Here is a 22,605-nt window from a genome sequence, read left to right as displayed (position 1 = left end):
GGTGGCTCTGACTGGACAGGTAGGAGTCAATTCTTAGGTTAACTTCTGATTTTTTTTTTTTAATTTATTTATTTATGGCTGTGTTGGGTCTTCGTTTCTGTGCGAGGGCTTTCTCTAGTTGTGGCAAGCGGGGGCCGCTCTTCATCGCGGTGCGTGGGCCTCTCACTATCATGGCCTCTCTTGTTGCAGAGCACAGGCTCCAGACGCGCAGGCTCAGTAATTGTGGCTCACGGGCCTAGTTGCTCCGCGGCATGTGGGATCTTCCCAGACCAGGGCTCGAACCCGTGTCCCCTGCATTGGCAGGCAGATTCTCAACCACTGCGCCACCAGGGAAGCCCAACTTCTGATTTTTAGAGGTTTTGTTTCTTGGCTTGCCCCTCACTGTCCCAGGAGCTCGTGGTCACAACAGACCAGAGTGGAAGCTGGGGAGATGGGGTGGGGCAGCCCTGCTGCGACAGGAACCATTCAGAGTGCAGTGTGCTTTCCTGAGCCCCACACTCCTCCTGGGGATTCCTGTTGCTCCCCTGAGAGAGCGTGTTGGGCTTCCTTCTGTCGTGGAGCACAGCTGAAGATCTGCTGACATGTTCGTCTTCACATAATTTGTGGACATTTTTGAGCATTTCGGACTTCCAGTGGAAGAGGTGTTTAAAGTGGTGAAAAGGAATTCCAGCTTTTGCATCACAGCATAACTTTCTCAGAGCTTACAAATTTTGCTGCACCTTAAAATACGAACTCAGGTATTTCATATATTTTGCTACATTGGCTTCTTAGGCTCTTAGTGTTTACACATGAAAATACAGTTCATGATGACAGGATGCTGAGAGGTCTGAAGCTAATTATTTTCTTAGCCAGTCACTATTCTCATTTCTGATGGCAGATGCAAATTGCTGATTAAAAATCAAATTCTGACTGTTACGTTTTTACTTTTTTTCTTTTTTTTAATTATAAAATATACATACTGACTTATTTTTATCATTTCAGAATTTCTAGAAGGAGGAGTTGGCCATATTGAAATGTTATTTCGCTGCAACTATTTAGCTTTAGTTGGTGGTGGAAAAAAGCCGAAATACCCTCCGAACAAAGGTAAAGTAATCTTGCATTTAATAATGCACCTCATGTGTAGTCCTCTCTTGAACTTTTTAGAGTATCTTTGTGTCTCTGGCTACATTGGATCTTCCCTGGTGGCCCTGTGACACATGAAGGACTAGTCCCTGGGAAAGAAGCATCCAGAAAGAGAGTGTCTTTTCTCTGCTGCTCCTGGGAGAAGAAACGTGTGACCAGGGTCACTTGTCCCCATGGACATAGAGCACGTGCTTTTCAGTTGTGTTGGCTGGATGGGGGCCTTTGCCCTGTTTTGTTCTGGATGTTCTTCTGCGGTTGGTGTCCTGTGCTGTGAGTTCCTTTTAAAGCCAGGTGTGGGGAGGCTGCTTCTCCTGCAGAGAGCCACTGACTCACAGAAACACATAGAACAGAGAACAGCTGGGCTCTGGGTTGAGGAGTGTTGTTCCTGGTGTGTGTGTGTGTCTGTGTTCAAAGAGATGGCATTGTAAAGAGTGTGGCTCTTTGAAAGTAAAGGAGAAGGACTTCCCTGGTGGTGCAGTGGTTAAGAATCTGCCTGCCAATACAGGGGACATGGGTTCGAGCCTTGGTCTGGGAAGATCCCACATGCTGCGGAGCAGCTAAGCCCGGGCACCGCAACTACTGAGCCTGCACTCTAGAGCCCGTGAGCCACAACTACTGAAGCCCGCACGCCTAGAGCCCATGCTCCACAACAAGAGAAGCCACTGCAATGAGAAGTCCGCGCACCACAACAAAGAGTAGCCCCCGCTCGCCGCAACTAGAGAAAGCCCGTGCGCAGCAATAAAGACCCAACACAGCTAAATAAATAAACAAATAAATAAATAAATAATTTTTTTTAAAAAGAAGAAAGTAAGGGAGAAACAGAAACTTTACAACCACAGCTGAATATCGCGTGCCTGTAACTAGGTATCATTTGGGGCACGAGGAAGAAATCCAGGAAAGGAGGGTAGAGCAGGGGAAGAGGGGCAGGTGGATGGGGGCAGGGGTGGGGAAAGATGTGGGGGTCTCGCATGCCAGGTGAGGGTGTGGTTGGAAAGCAGTACCAGCAGGTCTCAGGAACGTTCTAGTCTAGAAGCAAGTAAGTGTAAGGCTGAGGAGACTCAGAGGTTGGAGGCAGAAAGGGGAGACATGTTCACTGGAAGAGGCAGGAGAGGGAAGTGAGTGTGGGCATCAGAGGCAGATGCTACAGATGGGAGGAGGCCTGGGTGACCGCTGCAGCCCTGCGGGACTGTTGAGTTGGAGCCCACTGGTGACAGGCTCCACTGTGCCGGGGGCTGTGGAGACCACCGTCTTTCAAGGCTTGGTGGGGAAGGGAAGGAGTGTAGTAAGCGAGGTTTCCCTACGAAGAGTAAAGATGGGGGTGAGCTTGAGGTCTGCCTGTGACCATGAAACAAAGAAAGGGGGCGCATGGAAACACACAGAGTTCTGCTTGGCCCTGGGCAGGCTTGGGGCCTGACTGGCAGTTCTCAGAAGAGCCTGGTGGGTTGTGTGGACGGGGTTCCATGATACAGGGAATGGAATCCACTTTCAGGTGAGGGTTCACCCTGATAACCACAGAGGCTGAAGGGCAGGAAGCCTGGCAGCTGTCCAGGTCATTGCCACTATGGCCTGGATGGGCAGGGCCTGTGTCTGTGAGTCCTGGAAGAGGCCACCCAGAAGTGACACGGAAGCAACTGTGCTAGGGGCAGGGGTGGGTCTTGCAGTGGAACAAGAATTACTTGACCTGGGGGCTGCCCTGGTGGCACAGTGGTTAATAATCCACCTGCCATTGCATGGGACACAGGTTCGAGCCCTGGTCTGGGAAGATCCCACATGCTGCAGAGCAACTAAGCCTGTGCGCCACAACTACTGAGCCTGTGCTCTAGAGCCCGTGAGCCACAACTACTGAAGCCCGCGCTCCACAGCTACTGAAACCAATGCACCTAGAGTCCGTGCTGTGCAACGAGAAGCCACAACAATGTGAAGCCTGCGCACCACAACTGAGAGTAGCTCCCGCTCGCCGCAACTAGAGAAAGCCCGCGCACAGCAATGAAGACCCAACGCAGCCAAAAATAAATAAATTAATTAATTTAAAAAAAAAAGAAGAATTACTTGGGCTCCTTGGGGATGGGCAGAGATTCTGCCGCTGGATCAGTCTTTGTCATATGAAGAATTTCATTGATCATTGATCACTGGTGAGGAGTCAGGAGCTTAGCTCCACCTGTGGCCCTGTTGGGGGTGTCACTGCTCCCCGCCCCCAAGGGAGCAGTGGACCGGATAATCTCTGGGGTCTCTGTCACCTGTAACATCTTATTCTCAGTAAAAAAATTCCGAGAAGTGAAAGAGCCTCAGAAATTTTGCAGAAGAAAAAAATTTTTTAGAAGAAAGCAATTTTCTAACTGAACATTTTGAGTAAAATTTAAGCTTTTTGTAGTGTGCTAAGGGCAATTTTTAAAAAAGAACTTGGTCTGTTTAAACTTTTGTAAGATTAAAAATACATTTTTTCAATGTCAAAATTACTACTTAATATTTTAATAATTATCAATTAAGATGCATGGTATTACAGTGTAAAGAATCTAGTGTCTTTGGTTTGTGAAAACAGAATAAAACAGGACTGGAGGAAACTGGTTTGTCATGGTGACCCACTGGGTCCTGACAGGGTGCTGTTCAGGGAGCAGAGAGGCCCTTTCCATTTAGGAGGAAGTCCAGAATTTTGAAATACATTTTTTGCTATTAGGAACTGTATCAAGAGACAGACATACAGAATCCCGCGCAGTACTTTTAAAATTTTTGGTTTCCTGCAGTAAGGCAGCTCGCAGCCCTCAGAGGCCATGGATTTTTCTCACTACCCAAGGCATCGTGTCTGGTCACTTTTCTTTTGTGAATGAGAATTCGTGCTGCTGCCTTTGGGGCTTCATCACACTGTTTCCAGACATTTCTGAAAATGGAGTTCATCCATATTTGTGACACCCTTGACATCCTTATCTGTGGGCTTCTGTCTGGTTTGGGCCAGTTTGCGTTTGTGTTGAGTTGTAGGCTTTCTGGTGTTAGGTTGCAGGGCCAGAGGAAGTTCACTGAATTGCTTTCGTGTTCAAGAGTAGAGTGTCCTTTGCCCAGAAGGTCGTGAACATCTGGTTTTGGGAAGATACTCTTTTCAATAAGGTAACTGTCTACTCACTGACATGTTGGTGCCCTTTAAGGAAGAGCCGATGGGAGAAGTTTATCAAAGATGGTGTTTAAGGGAGCAAGAAGAACACAATTCTTCCCTTCATTTTTGAGTGGTTATAAATTATAACTAACCTCTTCGATAGTAAATACATCTTACGTTACTTGATAATAATTTTGGCAGTTCTGGTAGGCTGATATTCAGTTCTCTCTTGATTTGAAACTTAGGATACTTACCCATTCTGGCAAAACTTACCCCTGAATTCCGCCGGACTGTTGTTGGTCATGGTGTTGGGACCTTTAGGGGAAACATTCTTTCCTTCCATTCTCAGTCAGCCGTAACCTGACTGTTTAGGGAGCTTATTTCCCTCACCCCACACGCTTTGTACCCAGCTTTTCAAGTGGAAAAGAGGTCTGGACACACGCTCCTCGTCCTCCAGGGTTGTCTGTAAATTGTCTCAGCCCTTGGGACATAAACTGCTAATCCATCCTGACGGAAGATTGTAGTGTGAGCAGAAGATATTCCAGAGCTTGAAGCAGAGTGAGAACAGTCAGGGCTGAAGAACACTGGCCCTGGTTTTTATGTGTCTGATTTCCCCATGAAACAACCCTTTTTCTTTTCTTTTTTTTTTTTTGACGTGGTAAAATATTTAATGTCTGTAGGTGTGCCTCACCCTCCCATTCCTATTACCATTCAGTAGCCTCTCCAAACTGACTGTACCAGAGAAAAGGTGGGCACTTTTTCCCAGCAGAGTTCGAAAACCATTAAGGCCCTGATCCTCTTGATTCAGAAATGATTGCAGGTGAGGTCTTTCCACAGCATGCCTCAGGTCTCTCTGCTCAAGGAAAAAAGCCCCCCAGTTGTACGGGACTCCCGAGGTCTTCTTTTCTTCTGCAGCCTGGCGCTGGGAGCTGCGCCGCTGGAAATAGTGGAAGGCTCGGGCACTGCAGAGTAGCCCCCGTAAACAGTGAGGAGCATCGTGGAGGTGGTGGAGGTCTTGTAGCCAGTGTCGGCTAGTTGCTTGGCAGTTGGCACGTTGTCCCCTGGATGCTGCCTCTCCCTCCCCTCCGACCGGGGCCTCCAGCCTGCGCGACCTCCTAGCGCGGCCAGACCCGTTCTTTTCTTAATCCAGGTTTATCTCTAGCACTTGGTACCTGTGGTTGGGCTTGCTTTTTGGCTCAGTCTAGTAGAACCAGGGAAAGAGAGGTGGAGAGAAGTTTGCCTAAAAACTAGGCGAGGGTTGGCAGGGAGGAGGTTCAAGTGCGCTTGAATGCCTGTGTGTGTAGAGAGAGACTGGCTGCCTGAGGTGTGAGCAGGTGTGGGGTTGCTGAATAGGAGGGCGAGAGGGCAGGGGTGAGCGGGCGGGGGGGCGGGTCTGAGACCTGGGGGCGGGACCGTCCTGCCAGTGGGAGAGCCTCGTGTCCCCCTACCCCCCACCAGCTCCCAGTCAGGTGTTTGTGATGTGAGGACCCCTTCAGGAGTGGCCTTAGCAAGCCAGCCCCTGGCCTGTTCATTACCATGTTCATACATTCTTTCCTGTTTCAGTGATGATCTGGGATGACCTGAAGAAGAAGACTGTGATTGAAATAGAATTTTCTACCGAAGTCAAGGCTGCCAAATTACGGCGAGATAGGTAGGTTTGGTGTCTCATTTTTAGAGGTGGAACAGTCACTTTCTCTGAAGATGGCTGAAATCATTTTATATTGAAGGAAGAGAAGTGTTCAGGAAAACGATGTATAAAAACATGAGACTGTAGTTTATGACCCAAGGACATAAGGAAGGCAGTGAGTTTTATTTGCCTCCCAGGATCACTTAGAGGTGAGTGGTTGGTGGGCATGGGTGAAGTGCACCTCCATGGACCCAGCCCCCGGCCAGCCCTGCCCCCCCCAGCTCTCAGTCCTTCAGGGGAGCCGTCCCACCCGACAGGTACAGACTGAGGACTCGAGTTTTGAACCTTGAATTGCCTCCCTCTTAGCCCACACTTGTCCAAATGCTGCCTCATAAATGTTTCAATCTGAAAGTAAAGGAAAATTCAGGAACTCCTCACAGAGAAGGTGTCATTGAATCTCACCTGTTGAAGGTAGCAGGTCTCTCTCAGCTGTTGCCTTCCTGGGGTTTAGGAGAACACAGAAGTTTTTCCTAGTATGTTGATGGAGGTAGAGCAAAGCTTCATCGCTTTGGATTTTGGTGTGATGTACATGTTATGCTCGGCTGTGGTGTGATTTACATGCTATGATCGGCTGTGGGAGGACAGATGCTGAACCAGACAAGTGTGAATAGGGGTCTGTCATCCCTGCACTCGTAGGGAGACTTGTTTCTTCCAGGAATGTCAGCATTTAGGGGCTCGTAATAATGCAAATCCTGGAGCCAAATCAAGGATCTTCCACTTTCTTAAATTTCTGGATTGTCAAGACGTGTCTAAAAGTGTGTTAAGATAGAATTTCTGCCTTTGTGTCCTACTTGGTTCTTACTCTAGACAGAATATTTGATGGCAATGCCCTCCCAACCCTTGGGCTGTACCTTCCTCCAGCCGGGTGAGAGGCATTCATTTCTAGTGCCAGCCTCGCGCCCAGGGGCTCCGAGCCAACCTGTTCCACAGACCTTGCTGCCCAGTGCCTGGGTTCAGGAATGACCCTCTTTTTTAAATAATTAATTAATTAATTAATTAATTAATTTGGCCACGCCGGGTCTTAGTTGCGGCATGCAGGATCTTTACTTGCAGCATGCGAACTCCTAGTTGCATCATGTGGGATCTAGTTCCCTGACCAGGGATTGAACCCGGGCCGCCTGCATTGGGAGCGTGGAGTCTTAGCCACTGGACCACCAGGGAAATCCCAGGAATGACCCTCTTGTATTTGCTCTTTGCGGTGTTTCTGTTTCCAGATGATAAGAACAAAAGTCACAAAATGTTTGAATTTCACTTTGGGGGAGAGAAATTCTGATGGTGTTGTTTTCTTTCCAGAATTGTGGTTGTTTTGGACTCTATGATTAAGGTGTTTACATTCACACACAATCCTCATCAGTTGCACGTCTTTGAAACCTGCTATAACCCGAAAGGTAAGAATCCAGAGGAGGATGGATGATGGAAACTGGCTTCCTGGGTCCAATCCAGGTGGGACGCAGACCCATGCTGGGCGCCTCTCCTCCAGGTGGTCTTGGAGTGGTGTCGCCCTAGTGGTGGGTCCTGGGGCATCTGGGGCTCTGGGGAAGGGTCTGGGAGATGCAAGCTCCCCCACCTCGGTCCCTACCTTCTCCCCTGAACCTTCCCGCGGTCACAGCCCAGCTTCCTCGCTGTGGCTCTAAGACCCTGCCTCTTACCAGAATCATCGGAGTCCCTCTTGGGATTCTCACTGTCAGCCATTCAGGAGCTCCATGGTGAGCCCTGGAATCCATGTTTTTATTAAGTTCTGAGACATTTCCTTCCCTTTTTCTTCTGGCTGGTGGATTACGTGTGGCTGACTTTGTTATTCATTTTATCATCTTAACTTTGCTTTTAAAATTTTTGGGTTTTTTTTTCTAGCTTTATTGAGGTATAATTTACATAAAACTCATTTTAAGTGTATCATTTGATAAACTTTAGTCATTGTAAACAGTTGTGTAGCTGCCACCGCAGTCAGGGCAGAACAATCCCGTCACGCAGGAGTTTCCCCAGGCTGTGCCCTTCCCCACCTGACCTTCAGGTTTTGCCTTTTCAGATGTGTTTGGTGTCTTTCTCTTAGCTTAATATTTTTTAGATTCCTCCATGTTTTTGTGTGTGTGCTATTATTTTGTTCCTTTTTATTACTGAGTAATATACCATCATATGGATATACCACAGCTGTTGATCCATACCAGATTTTTGGCTGTTATAAATAGAAGCTGCTGTACATGTTTACATGCAGGTTTTTTTGTGGATGTATTTTTTCATTTCTCGGAGTACAATTGCTGGGTCATATTGTAATTATTTTTTAGATTCCGTGTATAAGTGGTAACGTACAGTATCTGTCTTTCTCTGTCTGACTTATTTCACTTAGCAAAATACCCTCTAGGTCATCCATGTTGCTGCAGATGGCAAGATGTCATTCCTTTTTTATGGCTGAGTAGTATTTCATTGTGTATATATCCACTCTCTGTGTTTTGATTGGAGCATTTAGTCTATTTACATTTAAAGTAATTATTGATAGGTATGTACTTATTGCCACAAATTGTTTTGGGTTGTTTTTGTAGGTCTTTTTCGTTCCTTTCTTCTTCTTTTGTTCTCTTCCCTTGTGATTTTTTTTTTTGTTTTTGTTTTTTTTTGGCTGCATTGGGTCTTCGCTGCTGTGCATGGGCTTTCCCTAGTTGCGGTGAGCGGGGCTACCCTTTATTGCGGTGTGCGGGCTTCTCATTGAGGAGCACAGGCTCTAGGCATGTGGGCTTCAGTAGTTGTGGCATGCAGGCTCAGTAGTTGTGGTGCACGGGCTTAGTTTTGCTCTGTGGCATGTGGGATCTTCCCGGACCAGGGATCAAACCTGTGTCACCTGCATTGGCAGGCGGATTCTTAACCACCGTGCTACCAGCGAAATCCCTTACCTTGTGATTTTATGACTGTCTTTAGTGTTATGTTTGGATTCCTTTCTCTTTTGTGTGTGTATCTATTATAGATTTTTGGTTTGTGGTTACTATGAGGTTTATATATAGCAATCTGTATATATACGTGTGATTATTTTAAATGGCCTGGTCTCTTAATTTCAAACGCATTTTAACAACCCTACATTTTGCTCCCCTCTCCCCACAATCTGTTTTTGACATTGTTTTATATCTTTTTGCTTTGTGTATCCTTTACTTATTGCGGATGTAGATGATTTTACTACCTTTGTCTTTTAACCTTCCCACTAGCTTTGTGTGTGGTTGATTTTACTACTTTTACTCTATATTTACTTTAACCAGTGAGCTTTTTTCTTTTAACAGTTTTCATGTTTCTGCTTGTGGCCTTTTCTTTTTTGCTTAGAGAAGTCCCTTTACCATTTGTTTAAAGGACTATTTTTTCTGCATTGAATTACCTTGATACTTTTTTTTTTAATCAAATAAGTGTAAGATTCTTCTGGACTCTTTATTCTGCTCCAGTGGTCTGTGTTTCTCTCCTTATGCCAATATCAGATGACCTTGATTTCTGGAACTTAAAGATAATTCTTTTTTTTAATGTATGTATGTATTTATTTATTTTTGGCTGTGTTGGGTCTTCATTGCTGCGCACAGGCTTTCTCTAGTTGCGGCGAGTGGGGGCTACTCTTCGTTGCGGTGCGCGGGCTTCTCACTGCGGTGGCTTCTTCTGTCGCGGAGCACGGGCTCTAGGCACGCGGGCTTCAGTAGTTGTGGCACGTGGGCTCAGTAGTTGTGGCTCGCAGGCTCTAGAGCACAGGCTCAGTAGTTGTGGTGCACGGGCTTAGTTGCTCCGTGGCATGTGGGATCTTCCTGGACCAGGGATCGAACCCGTGTCCCCTGCATTGGCAGACGGATTCTTAACTACTGCACCACCAGGGAAGTCCCTGGAACTTCAAGATAATTCTTGAAATTAGGTAGTACAAGTCCTCTAATGTTGTTCCTATTTTATAAGAAATTGGGGGGCTATTCTGGGACCTTTTACTTTCCTTATAACTTAGTGACAGGTTGTCTGTTTCTTCAGAAAAGCCTGCAGAGATTTTAACTGTGATTGCACTTACTCTGTAGGTGGGTGAAGGTAGGTTCCAAGCCGTGGTCACAGGACAGCTCTCCACCCACCAGGTCTTTGGTTTTCCTTTGCAGTGTGTTATAGTGTCTTTTACATCTATCGTTAAATTTATTCTTCAGTTTTGGTTTTTTTATGTTACTGTTAGTGGATTCATTTTTATTTTATTTTATTTTATTTATTTTTTAAGAATTCATTTTTAGATTTTACAATTTTGCATTCTCGTGGCTGACACCCCAAAAGACAGACATTTGATAAAGTTTATTCAATAATAAGTTCAGCAAATGTTTCCAATTATGAAGCCGTCTCATGGGAGGGAGCTTTGCTTGGCCCTCTGCTGCCCTTCACAGGGAAAAGATTTTGTGAATGATTCTTACTTTTTCATGGGACCTGGAGGGCAGGGAGCAGGTATGGTTGTGGAAAAGCAGAAGCTTTGAGACGGTCCTGAGTCCTTGACGTGTTTCCTTGTCTCTGTTTAGGCCTCTGTGTCCTGTGCCCCAATAGTAACAACTCACTCCTGGCCTTCCCGGGCACGCACACGGGCCATGTGCAGCTCGTGGACCTGGCCAGCACCGAGAAGCCGCCAGTGGACATTCCTGCCCATGAGGGCGTCTTGAGCTGCATTGCTCTCAACCTGCAGGGAACAAGAATTGCGACCGCGTCTGAGAAAGTAAGTGGGTGTCCCTGCCCCACGGAGGTGCCCCCAGAGTGGCCTCTCCCACCGTAGTGTGTGGGCTCCCGGGACACCAGCCCTTCCCTGAAGATCCCGACCCCTGAGAGGCTCTTAGCCACCTTCTCTCAGGAAGCAAGTCATAGTTGACATAGAGGGTCCAAAAGTCATTTTATTTGGTTGTGCCCCATCTGTTTGGCAGTAGAATTAGTGTTTTCCTAACTGGCTGTGGGCATTATAATTAAGATGCCATTTCTCTGGACAGTGAGTGAACTGATGGCTCTCAGGGCGCGAGACAGCCCAGGGCCTCTGCCAGGGGAGCGTGTGCACGGGGCTCCGAGAGGGCCACGCCTGTGGGCCTGGGCCCTGGGTCTCCCTGACCCTCTCTCGGCCCCTGCCCGCTGCCGTCGGACTAGAGACTCCAGTCTGTTCTCGGTGACAACAGAGGGAAAGTTGAGTTTTAGGTGATGTGGGTGAGTTTGGGAAAGGGTCGGATGGGTTATTGGGTTTGTGAATATAAATCATTTCAAGAAAACTAAAAAGTTGTGAATCTTTGATAATGAAACACTTCACTGTTTTTCAAAGGGGACCCTTATACGAATATTTGATACTTCATCAGGGCATTTAATCCAGGAACTACGAAGAGGATCTCAAGCAGCTAATATTTATTGGTAAGAAAGCACGTTGTTTTACCCTAGAGAAGGGGCCCTATGTGATCCGGAAGAGAGTCAGGACTACCCCCACGAGGCGGGCGGGGGCTGTTTTATTAGCTTGTTTTATTATTACTAATTTACCTGTTTATTTATTATGGGAATATACACAAAAGTAGAGAGAATATTATGATTACCATGAACCCATTGTCCTGCATTTGTCAGAATTTGCTTGTTTTATTTCATCTCTTCACTGTCCCTCCAACTTATTTTTCAGTAGCATCTTCAGGCAAACACTGGAGGCCTAGCTAGGCTGTCTGTAGTCACTTCAGCCTCCTGCGAGGCTGATCTGCTCTTTCTGTGGTGGTTGTTACCATGTCCACAGTGTCTGTAGCTCTGACAGGGCTGCACCCCTGCTTGGGTGGAACTTTGTTCTTGGTGTCTGTGGCCTTTGCAGGTGTGGAGCTGCACTGGGGCCTGAGTGATAAAAACATAGCTAGTATCTGGATGTAGTGTCCTTGGGGCCTCTGGTGCAGCCCGCTCTCCCATCTGTCTGCTCTCGGGCCCCTCCAGCCAGCCTGAGTGACGCCCACCTCTACAGGGCCTGGGTCGTTGGAGGGGAGTTTTTCTCCTCCAAGTGGCATGTTTGGGTGGCCTCAGGGCCCCTGGGGTGGCAGGGTGGTCTGCAGGGAGCCCCTTCCCTCTTCCTGGCACCTGAGGAGGGGCTGTGCCCTGGCTTTGACCATCTGGTTCTGTGCTGAGCCCCGTCAGCTGGTCAGGAGGGGTGGTTCTTAAAATGACTGTCCTGACCATGGGGGACTGAGGTCAGGGCTCGCTTCTGCGTCCACATGAGACCCCAGCTTCGTCTGATTTCTCTGCAGCATTAACTTCAATCAGGACGCTTCTCTCATCTGTGTGTCCAGTGACCACGGCACGGTGCACATTTTTGCAGCTGAAGATCCAAAAAGGAATAAACAATCAAGGTAGGTTTTCCAGTTAGAAGGACAGAACATGGCCTGAGTGTTGCCCCACTCAGTCTGAGTCACAGTCGGGATGCTTTTCTTTGGTCGTTCATTTGATTCTCTGAAAACCAGTGCAGATTACTTGATGCTAAGGCAGTGGCATCACGACTTCCCCTTCCACTAGCTCCTTAGAAAACGTCTGATGAGGATCCAGGTGCCTTCCAGTGAGGTAGAACTTGGTCCTGAGCTCCAGCCGTCATCCTTGTGTTAGCTGTTCAGAAAATTAATTTGGTGGCAGTAGAACCCTGTGCCCCTTCTGGTGCTGATGGTTTCTGGATTTATAATAAACCCATTTGTAACAACTTAGTTTTTTCATGTGAAAAATAAAAATTAAAAGCAAAAATATAATTTAAATCATTAAGGCTAAGCCGACATTAAAGAGAGCCGTGTCTCTAACTTTGTTATGTGACCGGACTTTCTTTCTTTGCTTCCTGTCCTCACAGTTTGGCATCAGCCAGCTTCCTTCCAAAATACTTCAGTTCCAAGTGGAGTTTTTCCAAGTTTCAGGTTCCCTCAGGCTCTCCGTGCATTTGTGCCTTTGGAACAGAGCCAAATGCTGTCATTGGTAAGTGGTCCTTCCAGAGGAGAGTGGCCCCCAGGTGTGGTCAGCGCCCCACCAGCTCCACTGGTGGCCCTTCCTCTCTCCTGGGGGTCCTGTGCATCCCTCTCAGGGTCCACGCAGCCACCTGCCCTCCGGGGTTTCCCGGGCAGTCAGTGGGGCAGATAATTTGGTCTTGGAACCGGCGACCAAAGAGGGTTCCCCCATCGCCACACTAGCTGAGTAGATGCAGACCCCCCAGAACAGTGGGGTTCTCGGTCGAGTGCCCCCACCACCCACAGATCCCTCGGGGCTGCTCAGCCTCCGCTCAACCTGTGCAGTGAGCTCAGTGCGGGCTGCTTGCTTTTCACCCTGAGTGACACGGTCTCCTCTGCCCAGCGATCTGTGCGGACGGCAGCTACTACAAGTTCCTGTTCAACCCCAAGGGGGAGTGCGTCCGGGACGTGTATGCGCAGTTCCTGGAGATGACCGACGACAAGCTGTGACCCTCCACCAGGAGTGCGAGCACCACGGGCCCTGGGTGCCCAGCGGCCCCTCGAGCTCCTGGGACTGGTGGTGATGGGCTGGGGGGATGGCCTGGGACCTTGTTGCGAAGCCATACGTGTCGTCTGTTTTCCGAAGCCAGACCTCCTGAGTCCAGTGTTAAAGGAAGAATCTTCAGGGCACATGGACACTCACGCCCAACTGCTGGCTTCACCTTTCGTTCAGCCATGACGCTTGCTTCATTGGTTCTGCCGCATCCGCCACCTGCTGTTGGGGCTCCGGACAAACTGGGGGCACGTTGAAAAGAGGAGGGACAAAGTGAAATTTGGTTGTGGCAACAGATTTCATCATTTTTACTGAGTCTTTAACGGGGAGGTGAACACACGTGTAAGTGTTGGTTCTCACCAGATTTAAGTGGAACAATCATACCGGCAGCCTTAGGAAAGGAGGAAGGAAGCCCTTCTCCCATCTAAACTGAAGAAAGAGGGCACAGGTCTGGCGTCTCCCTCAAGAGCTGCGTGTCGTGCGTCCCTGTCTTTTTGGAGCCATTGGAACTGAGGCAGCACCACGCCCACCCTGTGAGCAGCGCCTGTGGCCTCCTGGTGAAACTCTGGGTCAAAGGGAGTTTCCCTGTTACGTGTAGGTAACAGAGTAACAGCATAGACTTTAAAACTTAGTCATAGAAGAAAGCGTCACTTAATTTGGAGGATACGAAGGGAAACGGGCGTCTCAACAAAGCAGTGCCCGGTTTCTGTGGGCCTGGAGAGGATGTCTCGGCCAGCCGATTCCACCTCCCTTTCTCACCATCTTCTCTCCCCATTTTTAAGACTAGCTGCACACTAACATTCTGGGAATGAGAGGCACATACTTTTTTTAACGTTTGGTAACTAAAATAGGTTATGGGCTCTATATTATTAGTAGTACTTGAGGTATATATTTAATTTTCTTAAATTCCCTTAAAACTTAATTTTATGTTTTGATTTCAGGTTGCAAACATTAAAATCTGCAGCAGCAAATTCTCAGTTTTGCCAGTTCTTTTACTGTCATGTAATCAACTAACTTTGTCTGTGGATTTCAATGTGAAGTATGCATGTTACTTTTATGTGTGTTTAATCATGAAATTTAATTTTGCACACTTATTTGTATTGTTTCTTTTAAATAAAAATGACTAATTTTGTTGTACTCTGTACCCATCAAGGGAAAAGAATTGTATGTTACAAAACCAAAGCCCCAGCTTTAGAACCTCGCCGGACTGCAGGCTGTAGGAGCGGCCCAGTGCACTTGGTGCCTAAACTGTCCAGGACTGCGTGGGGGCCGGGTGGACGCCCCGCTGCCCGTGTGGGTGGTGGCCTGGCTCGGGGAGCAGAGGGGAAGAGAGTGATGTTCGCTAGCGGTTTCCGTCGTCTCTGGTGGGGAAGCTCTGCCTGAAATCCCTTTGGGGGACACTCCCTTTGGGGGAGACACCAGCGTGGTGTCGGGCCACCCGTCAGTGTCCGTCTAACACTAGCCCTAACTTTGGGCCCAGGAGTAGGAGGGGTCCTTCACATTTATATCATTAGTAGTTTATATTTTCCCCGAATATAATCCCTTTAGTGTACCCAAATGTACATTAAACCAGGAAAAAAGTTCCTCCTCACGGTGTGTGGAGGTGCTGCAGGCTGGTGAGAGCTGGGCTGAGTGAGGAGCCAGGGAGAGGCTGTACCCAGGACGACCCGGAATGTTCTGGCACCTCCATTAAGAGTCCACAGTGTGGGAGCAGGTCCTGGCTCTGCCATGCCGGGCACAACCTTGCCTGCTTTATAAAATGACAGAACAGGGACATCCTGGGTGGTGTGGATGACCACCACCAAGGGGCTCTGGTTTGTCTTCTCGGGGTTTCCCTTCGCGATGGTAAAGACACCACGTCTCACCTGGGAAATGCCCTGGACGAGGCTTCCAGAGAGCAGGGTGAGGTCTGGAAGGCTGAGGCGGCCAGGCACCATCCGCCCTCCCCAGGCCTGTGCGCGTGGCCTCGCTCTACCCTCAGGGACGTGGTGGGAAGAGCCATTCCTGGCGAGCAGGCTGTCGGGTGAACCTTCCTCGGTTTATTTAGGACAGCAGCAGACTTGGTTTTTCAAATTGATAACCACTGTTTGTCGCCTTATTTAGAGAAAGGGGGTTGCTCTAAGCCAGCGCCGCCTACAATTCCTCCCTCAGCTGAGTCCTGCCGGCCCCTGAATGTGGGTACAGAGGGACACAGACGTAAAAGTCCTGCGTCCAGGGCTTCCACAAGCCCCACTTGGTGGCTGGGCTGGACAGGCCTGGTTTGTTTCTCCCCCAAGTGTCCATGTGAATGAACATCCAGGAACCACCTCACGGGGCCCTGCTCACTGGGCTCTCCTGCCTGCTCTCCAGGCCGTGGACGGGGAGGGCTTCGGTGTCTCAGGTGGGGACAGAGCTCTCTGCGCCCTGCAGCCTCCACCCCCTCCCCCCTGCCCCTGGCTCCTCTGTCCCTTAAGTCCTCAGTGGCAGTGCCCCTGCTCACTGCGGCCTGGAGGGCGAGGCCCGCTACCCTCCTTACTCTGCTTGTGAGACCAAAGCTTCTCACGTTTGCATTTCTTTTTCTGCAACCAAACCAAACTTCTAGATGATTTCACACAACTTTGTCCCTGGCCTCTTTCCTTTCTTTCTGTAAGAGGCATTTGAGCAATTACAATACTTTTGGAACTTGTGCTGAAATTTTCCTCTTCAAAATGGATCAGAAAATACTTATCAAAATACAAAATGTTCATTGTAAGAAAAGAACATATAGAAGAATGTAAAGTTGGAATGAAAATTGCCCTGAGTTGCCATATCCAGAGAAGACTACTCTCGGAAAGCCCACGCCTTCTGGAGTGAAGTCTGTAATTCTCAGCAGCATTATAGGGACCATTCTTTAACTTTTCACAACTCGTGAACATGTCAAAACATACTGTAATTGCCCGAAGATGCCTATTTGTATTTTTTGCTTTTATAAACGTTTTGGAAATGGAAATCCTTGTGCATACATGTTTACACACTTGTCCACCTACTTCTTTGAATAGAACTGGAATTGCCAAGCCAGAGGATCTGCACGTATAAGATTTAGTATGTTTGCCACCTTGCCTGCCATGATTCTGTCAGCTTCAACAGCCAACACCTCACATCCTCACCAGGACCAGGCTCTGAGCACGAGCTTTTTAATCTTTGATGGAGAAAAAAGATCTCTGATTTCTAGCCAGGTTGAACATTTTGGAATACCTTTGCTGGGCATCCGTAATTATTTTGTAAATTGCTTACTCATGCCTTCGACTGTATTTCTGTTGGTGTATTTTGTCTTTTTTGTTTATGAGAACTTTTAAAATAATCTCCCCTTGTTGTTTTTTTCACTTTGTGTTTATTTCAGTTTGAGGGGTTTTACTTTGCTGTGTATGTATCTTAAATTTTTACATAGTCTGGTCTATCAGCCTTTTTCCTTTATGGTTTCTAGTATTGGCTTGTGATTAAAACAAAACATTTTTCACTGGGTTCGATGTACAGGTCTTATTTTCATAATTCAGTCTGACCGTGATTTCCAAACACGTAATGGGGAAAGGGCCTCATCTTCCTGCACCGGTGGGTGAGGCATTGCTCAAGCCAAGCCAAGCCAAGGGTGACTCAACCCCAGGTCCTCTTCCTGCCCTGGGTTGTGGTATCTCATCCACCTTAGTGCTCTTTTCTGGTTTGGATGAAAATTACGCAGTTGCCCTACTACAATGCCATCTATCAACTGATTCATTTGTTACCCACGGACTTACTGTACTACTTCACAAAGAACTATGTTCTGGTTACATGGCTCTGCTGATCTTAAGCATCCTTAAGCATTTTTTTCCCAGATGAACTTTAAATGGAATAATAGCTAAAAATAAAATTTTATTGGAATTCCAAAAACTCAAAAATGATTGTTTCTGAAGTGCTGAGGGACAGAATGTATCAGGATTTAATAAATATTTTCTCCCCAACAGTAACGTGGTAACATCATTGAGGACACCGTAAGTGCACTGTCATTCATATTTGTTTGTTTGTTTGTCTTTTATATATTAACTCTACTTTCTTATTTTTTGTATTCTTTTTTTTTTTAATTTATTTTTATTTTTGGCTGTGTTGGGTCTTCGTTTCTGTGCGAGGGCTTTCTTTAGTTGCAGCGAGCGGGGGCCACTCTTCATCGCGGTGCGCGGACGTCTCACTATCGCGGCCTCTCTTGTTGCGGAGCACAGGCTCCAGATGCGCAGGCTCAGTAGTTGTGGCTCACGGGCCCAGTTGCTCTGCGGCATCTTCCCAGACCAGGGCTCGAACCCGTGTCCCCTGCATTGGCAGGCAGATTCTCAACCACTGCGCCACCAGGGAAGCCCCTATTTGTTTTTAATGACAAAGCTATTCAACTTGTGTGGAAAGAAGCTGTGAGTTTTCCTTTTGTTCTTCCTGTGTCCTGTTTCAATATGATAAAAATTATTTTATGAAATTACAATTTGGAAACTATGGTATGTCTACATTTGGTTTTCTTTGTGTTTATCATGCATGGGGCTTACTGAGCTTCTTGAAACTAGATTTATGGCTTTCATCAAATTTGTGAAATTTCAGCCATTTCCTCAAATAATTCTTCTGCTATTGTCTCTTTCCTGTTGGGATTCAAGTACACATGTATAACACCTTATATTGTCCCACTCTGATCATTGAGGCTGTTCATATAGTTTTTACAGTATTCTTTCCTGTTTTTAAAAATAGCATTGGGACTTCCCTGGTGGCGCAGTGGTTAAGAATCCACCTGCTGATGCAGAGGACATGGGTTCGATCCCTGGTCCAGGAAGATCCCACATGCTGTGGAGCAACTAAGCCCATGCGCCACAACTACTGAGCCCACGTGCCACAGTTACTGAAACCTGTGCACCCTAGAGCCTGCGCACTGCAACTACTGAGCCCGCACGCTGCAACTACTGAGCCCACGTGCTGCAACTACTGAAGCCCACGTGCCTAGAGCCCGTGCTCCACAAGAGAAGCCACTGCAATGAGAACCCCGTGCACCGCAACAAAGAGTAGCCCCCGCTTGCCACAATTAGAGAAAGCCCGCGCGTGGCAACGAAGACCCAACGCAGCCAAAAAATTTTAAAAATTTTAAAAATTAAAAAAAAATTAGCATAATTTAAACTATCATTGAATACCACTAAATGACCTATTACTGCCCACTCTGCTTTCACGACTGTACCATGTACTTTAAACTTTAGATGAATTTGTCAGTTCTAAAATTAGTTTCTAATTCTTAACTAAGTTTTTTCATTTGCTCATTCACATGAACGATCTTTACGTCCTTGTGCATATTTATAAGACATAAGTAAAAATCTTTGGTAATTCTCACATTTGGATTTTCTCAGAGCAAGTCTCCATTGATTTTCTTTTATTCTGTGTACGAGTCACATTAACCTGTGTGTCTAGTACTTTGGGGTTGTACCTTGGACATTGCAAATGGTATGTATGTTGTTATGGATTCTGTTATGTTTCTCTGGAAAATGGAGGTTTTTTGCTTTAAGCATTTAAGCACTCTGGACCCACCTGAACAGTCAAGACAAGAGTGAGGCAGACGAGGTGCTGAGAGCACCAAGTTTAAGGAGGCGCATGCCCTCAGCTTCATGCCACTGGGAATGGTTGTGTTGTTTTGTCAGATGGTCTCTTACTCTGTTAATGTGGTGAATCCCATTGATTTCTTTTTTAAAAAATTAATTTGTATTTATTTTTGGCTGCATTGGGTCATCATTGCTGCACGGGCTTTCTCTAGTTGTGGCGAGCAGGGGCTACTCTTCGTTGTGGTGTGCTGGCTTCTCATGCAGTGGCTTCTCTTGCTGTGGAGCACGGGCTCTAGGTGCGCGGGCTTCAGTAGTTGTGACGCGAGGACTCTAGAGCACAGGTTCAGTAGTTGTGGCACACGGGCTTAGCTGTTCCGTGGCAGGCAGGATCTTCCCGGACCAGGGCTCGAACCCGTGTCCCCTGCATTGTCAGGTGGATTCTTAACCACTACACCACGAGGGAAGTCCCAAGGCTATATTTCTTGTCATTCGTGATCACTGAAGTCTGTTACTTTAGCTTGTGTTCAGCTAATGTTTTGTCACAGATTTCCTTATATTCCTGGATCCAATAAGATTAAAAAAAAAAGAAGCTATTCTGCCCTTTTAAATCACCTGACCCATGCTGCCAGGGAAGCTACTTCAGGTTGTGGGTGTTGAAATAATGACCAGATTCTGAACCAGCCCCTCAGCAAACCGCCAGGCAGATTAAAATACACAACTCAAATTTTTGGAGGAAAAAGTCCCTGTTGTCCACCCTGGCTTCAGCAAGCTGTACCAGGAACGTGGGGTGCTGTCCCCATGGCTGCCTGCCACAAGGCTGGATGATGGGGGATGGTAGTTGCTACGTGAAATGCCAAAATTCACTGAAATTTACCAGCCTTTCTTTATGGAGCACTCCCCTGGATATTGCAAGTGTTTGCGTAGACTCCATAGTTCCAAAATAGTTAATTCAGACAGTTCTTACAAGCTCAGTAGTTGATTTGGTAGGGGGACAATTCCTGGAGCTTATCTATGTTGGAAGGTTTTTTTTTTTTTTAATTTTTTTTTTAAAATTAATTAAGTTTTGGCTGCGTTGGGTCTTTGTTGCTGCATGCGGGCTTTTCTCTAGTTGTGGCGAGCGGGGGCTATTCTTCGTTGCGGTGCGCAGGCTTCTCATTGCGGTGGCTTCTCTTGTTGTGGAGCACAGGCTCTAGGCGCGCGGGCTTCAGTAGTTGTGGCGCACGGGCTTAGTTGCTCCGCGGCATGTGGGATCTTCCTGAGCCAGGGCTCGAACCCGTGTCCCCTGCATTGGCAGGCGGATTCTCAACCACTGAGCCACCAGGGAAGCCCTATGTTGGAAGGTTTTGAATTACAAATTCAATTTGTTGACAAGTCTATTCAGTCTACCTATTTCTTTAGTAAATTTGGTAGTTTGTGTATTTCAAGGAATTAGTCTGTTCCATCTAAGATGTCAAATTTATGAGCACAGTTTTTCATAGGATTCCTTTATTATCCTTTTTACAGATATGGATGTGGTATGAAGCCTGAAATTAAGGTTCAGTATTACGTGCTACCTTAACATTTGGTTCAGCTGGGAAGGCCTGGAATGGCCTAACTACAAGTTCCGCTACCCACTCTACTTCCATGGATAAAGCCCCCCAGCCAAACAACTCTCCTTATCAAACAGAACAGGTGCAGTTCCTGCTTATCCCTGAGTAAGCATTTTCAGTTCCCTTACAGCTCATGGGGTTATTCAAACAATCACATCCTCCCATGGGAACGGGGTCCCCCACTCTTGATACTACAAAGCCTGCCTCCTGTAGCCCTAGGTTGTTCACTGTGTTCCCAAGTGATGCCCATGTGATCCTACTTGGCTTGCAGTGTCCTCGGGTGTGAGTATGTGTGACTGATAAACTACTGTTCATCTCATCTGGCCAGTGTCATAGTGTCGTGTCCAGCCACCCCCATGTACACGGGGTGGGAATACTGCCTCCATAACAGGGCAAACAGGTGGTAGGTAGAGCAACGGAGCTCATCACAGAGAGCCCATCTCTCATTCCTGATAGTGGTCATTTGTATCCTCTCTTTTTCCTCGGTCATTCCAGCCAGAGTTAATTTGTTGATTTTTTTTTTTTTTTCAAAGAATCAGCTTTGATTTCATTGATTTTTTTTTTCTCCTTAATTTTATTTTTTCAATTTTTGCTGATTATTTGCTATGGGTTATATTCATTCTTTTCTAGTTTAAGGTACAATTGTAGATGAGTGAATTTTAGGTTTTCTTTGTGCTATAAAATTCCCTATAAACACTTTTAGCTGCATTTCACAAATTTGATATATTTTCATGTTCATTCTGTTACAATTATTTTCTAATTCCCTTTAAGACTTCCTCTTTGAATCATGGATTATTTCAAAATATGTCTAATTTCCAAACATTTGAGGATTTAAAAAATACCTTTATTATTGATTTCTAGTTTAATTCCCTAATTGTCAAAGAGCATACTATGTATGATTTTAATTCTTTAAAGCTTGTAAGTTTTATGACCCAAGATTTGGTCTATATTGGTGAATGTTCCATGTGCATTTGAAAAGAATGTGTATTCTGTTGAGTAGAATGCTCTATCAATGATAATTACATTGACTGGTGTTGCTCAGAGCTTTTATAGCCTTGCTGACTTTCTACTTATTTTATCAATTACCTAGAGAGGAGTGTTGAAGTATCAAAATGTAATGTGGATTTATCTATTATTTTAGTTCTTTCAGCTTTTGCTTCATTTATTTTGTTACATTGTCTTGCAGAATTGCTCCTTTTATCATGATGAAATGCTCCTCTTTATCAGTGATAACTTTCCTTGGTTTGAAGTCTGCTCTGTCTGAAAATAAAATAACTACTCCTGGGAATTCCCTGGCGGCCCAGTGGTTAGGACTCTGTGTTTTCACTGCTGAGGCGCGGGTTCAGTCCTGGTCAGGGAACTAAGACCCCTCAAGCCGTGCAGCACCGTCAAAACAAAAAACAAAAAACTACTCCTGCTTTCTTTTTTTTTTCTTTTTATCAATTTATTTGTTTTTATTTTTGGCTGTGTTGGGGTCTTCACTGCGATGCGTGGGCTTCTCATTGTGGTGGCTTCTCGTTGTGGAGCACGGGCTCCAGGTGCACAGGCTTCAGTAGTTGTGGCATGCAGGCTCAGTAGTTGTGGCACACAGGCTCAGTAGTTGTGGCTCGCGGGCTCTAGAGCGCAGGCTCAGTAGTTGTGGCGCACGGGCTTAGTTGCTCCACAGCATGTGGGATCTTACTGGACCAGGGCTCGAACCTGTGTCCCCTGCATTGGCAGGCAGATTCTCAACCACTGTGCCACCAGGGAAGCCACTCCTACTTTCTTTTGATTAGTGTTAGCATGGTATCTTTTTCTCCATTAATTTACTTTTAATCTATATTAAATGTCTTTATATTTAAAGTTTCTTGTAGACAACATATAGTTGTCTTGTTTTTTGATCCACTCTGACAATCTACGTCTTTTATTGGTATATTTAGACTAGTGATGTTCAAAGTGATTATTGATATAGTTGGATTAATATCTACCACATCTGTTACTGTTTTGTATTGTTGTCCTTATTTTTTGAAAATGTTATGCCTAGGTAGTTGTTTTTTTGTTTGTTTTTTGCATTTATCCTGACTGGTATTCTCTGAGCTTCCTGGATCTGGGGGGAAATTCTCATTCATTCTTGTTTCAAACATTTCT

General features: G+C 46.4%; 1 protein-coding gene across 5 annotated transcripts in view; it reads left to right on the top strand.

The window, feature by feature from the left end:
- WDR45B (WD repeat domain 45B) overlaps positions 1-14,477 on the top strand; it is a 28,431-nt gene extending 13,954 nt beyond the window's left edge. For 2 of the 5 annotated variants that reach the window (XM_082442159.1, XM_082442163.1), the window contains 8 exons: positions 982-1,083; positions 5,771-5,858; positions 7,188-7,282; positions 10,391-10,581; positions 11,167-11,252; positions 12,113-12,214; positions 12,697-12,818; positions 13,191-14,477. In XM_082442159.1, coding sequence (XP_082298285.1) covers positions 982-1,083; positions 5,771-5,858; positions 7,188-7,282; positions 10,391-10,581; positions 11,167-11,252; positions 12,113-12,214; positions 12,697-12,818; positions 13,191-13,297 — 893 coding nt within the window. In that variant the 3' untranslated portion in view covers positions 13,298-14,477. Of the gene's footprint in view, positions 1-981; positions 1,084-5,770; positions 5,859-7,187; positions 7,283-10,390; positions 10,582-11,166; positions 11,253-12,112; positions 12,215-12,325; positions 12,665-12,696; positions 12,819-13,190 lie in introns of those variants that run through there. The other 3 variants (XM_082442160.1, XM_082442161.1, XM_082442162.1) reach the window with 3 other exon arrangements.
- The last annotated feature ends 8,128 nt before the right edge of the window (positions 14,478-22,605 follow it).

The sequence above is a fragment of the Balaenoptera physalus genome (genome assembly GCF_965194825.1).
Source record: "Balaenoptera physalus genome assembly, chromosome: 20".
In the NCBI taxonomy this organism is placed as follows: domain Eukaryota; kingdom Metazoa; phylum Chordata; class Mammalia; order Artiodactyla; family Balaenopteridae; genus Balaenoptera; species Balaenoptera physalus.
The sequence above is the reverse complement of the archived record's forward strand: the minus strand, read 5'-3'. Positions and strand labels throughout refer to the sequence as shown.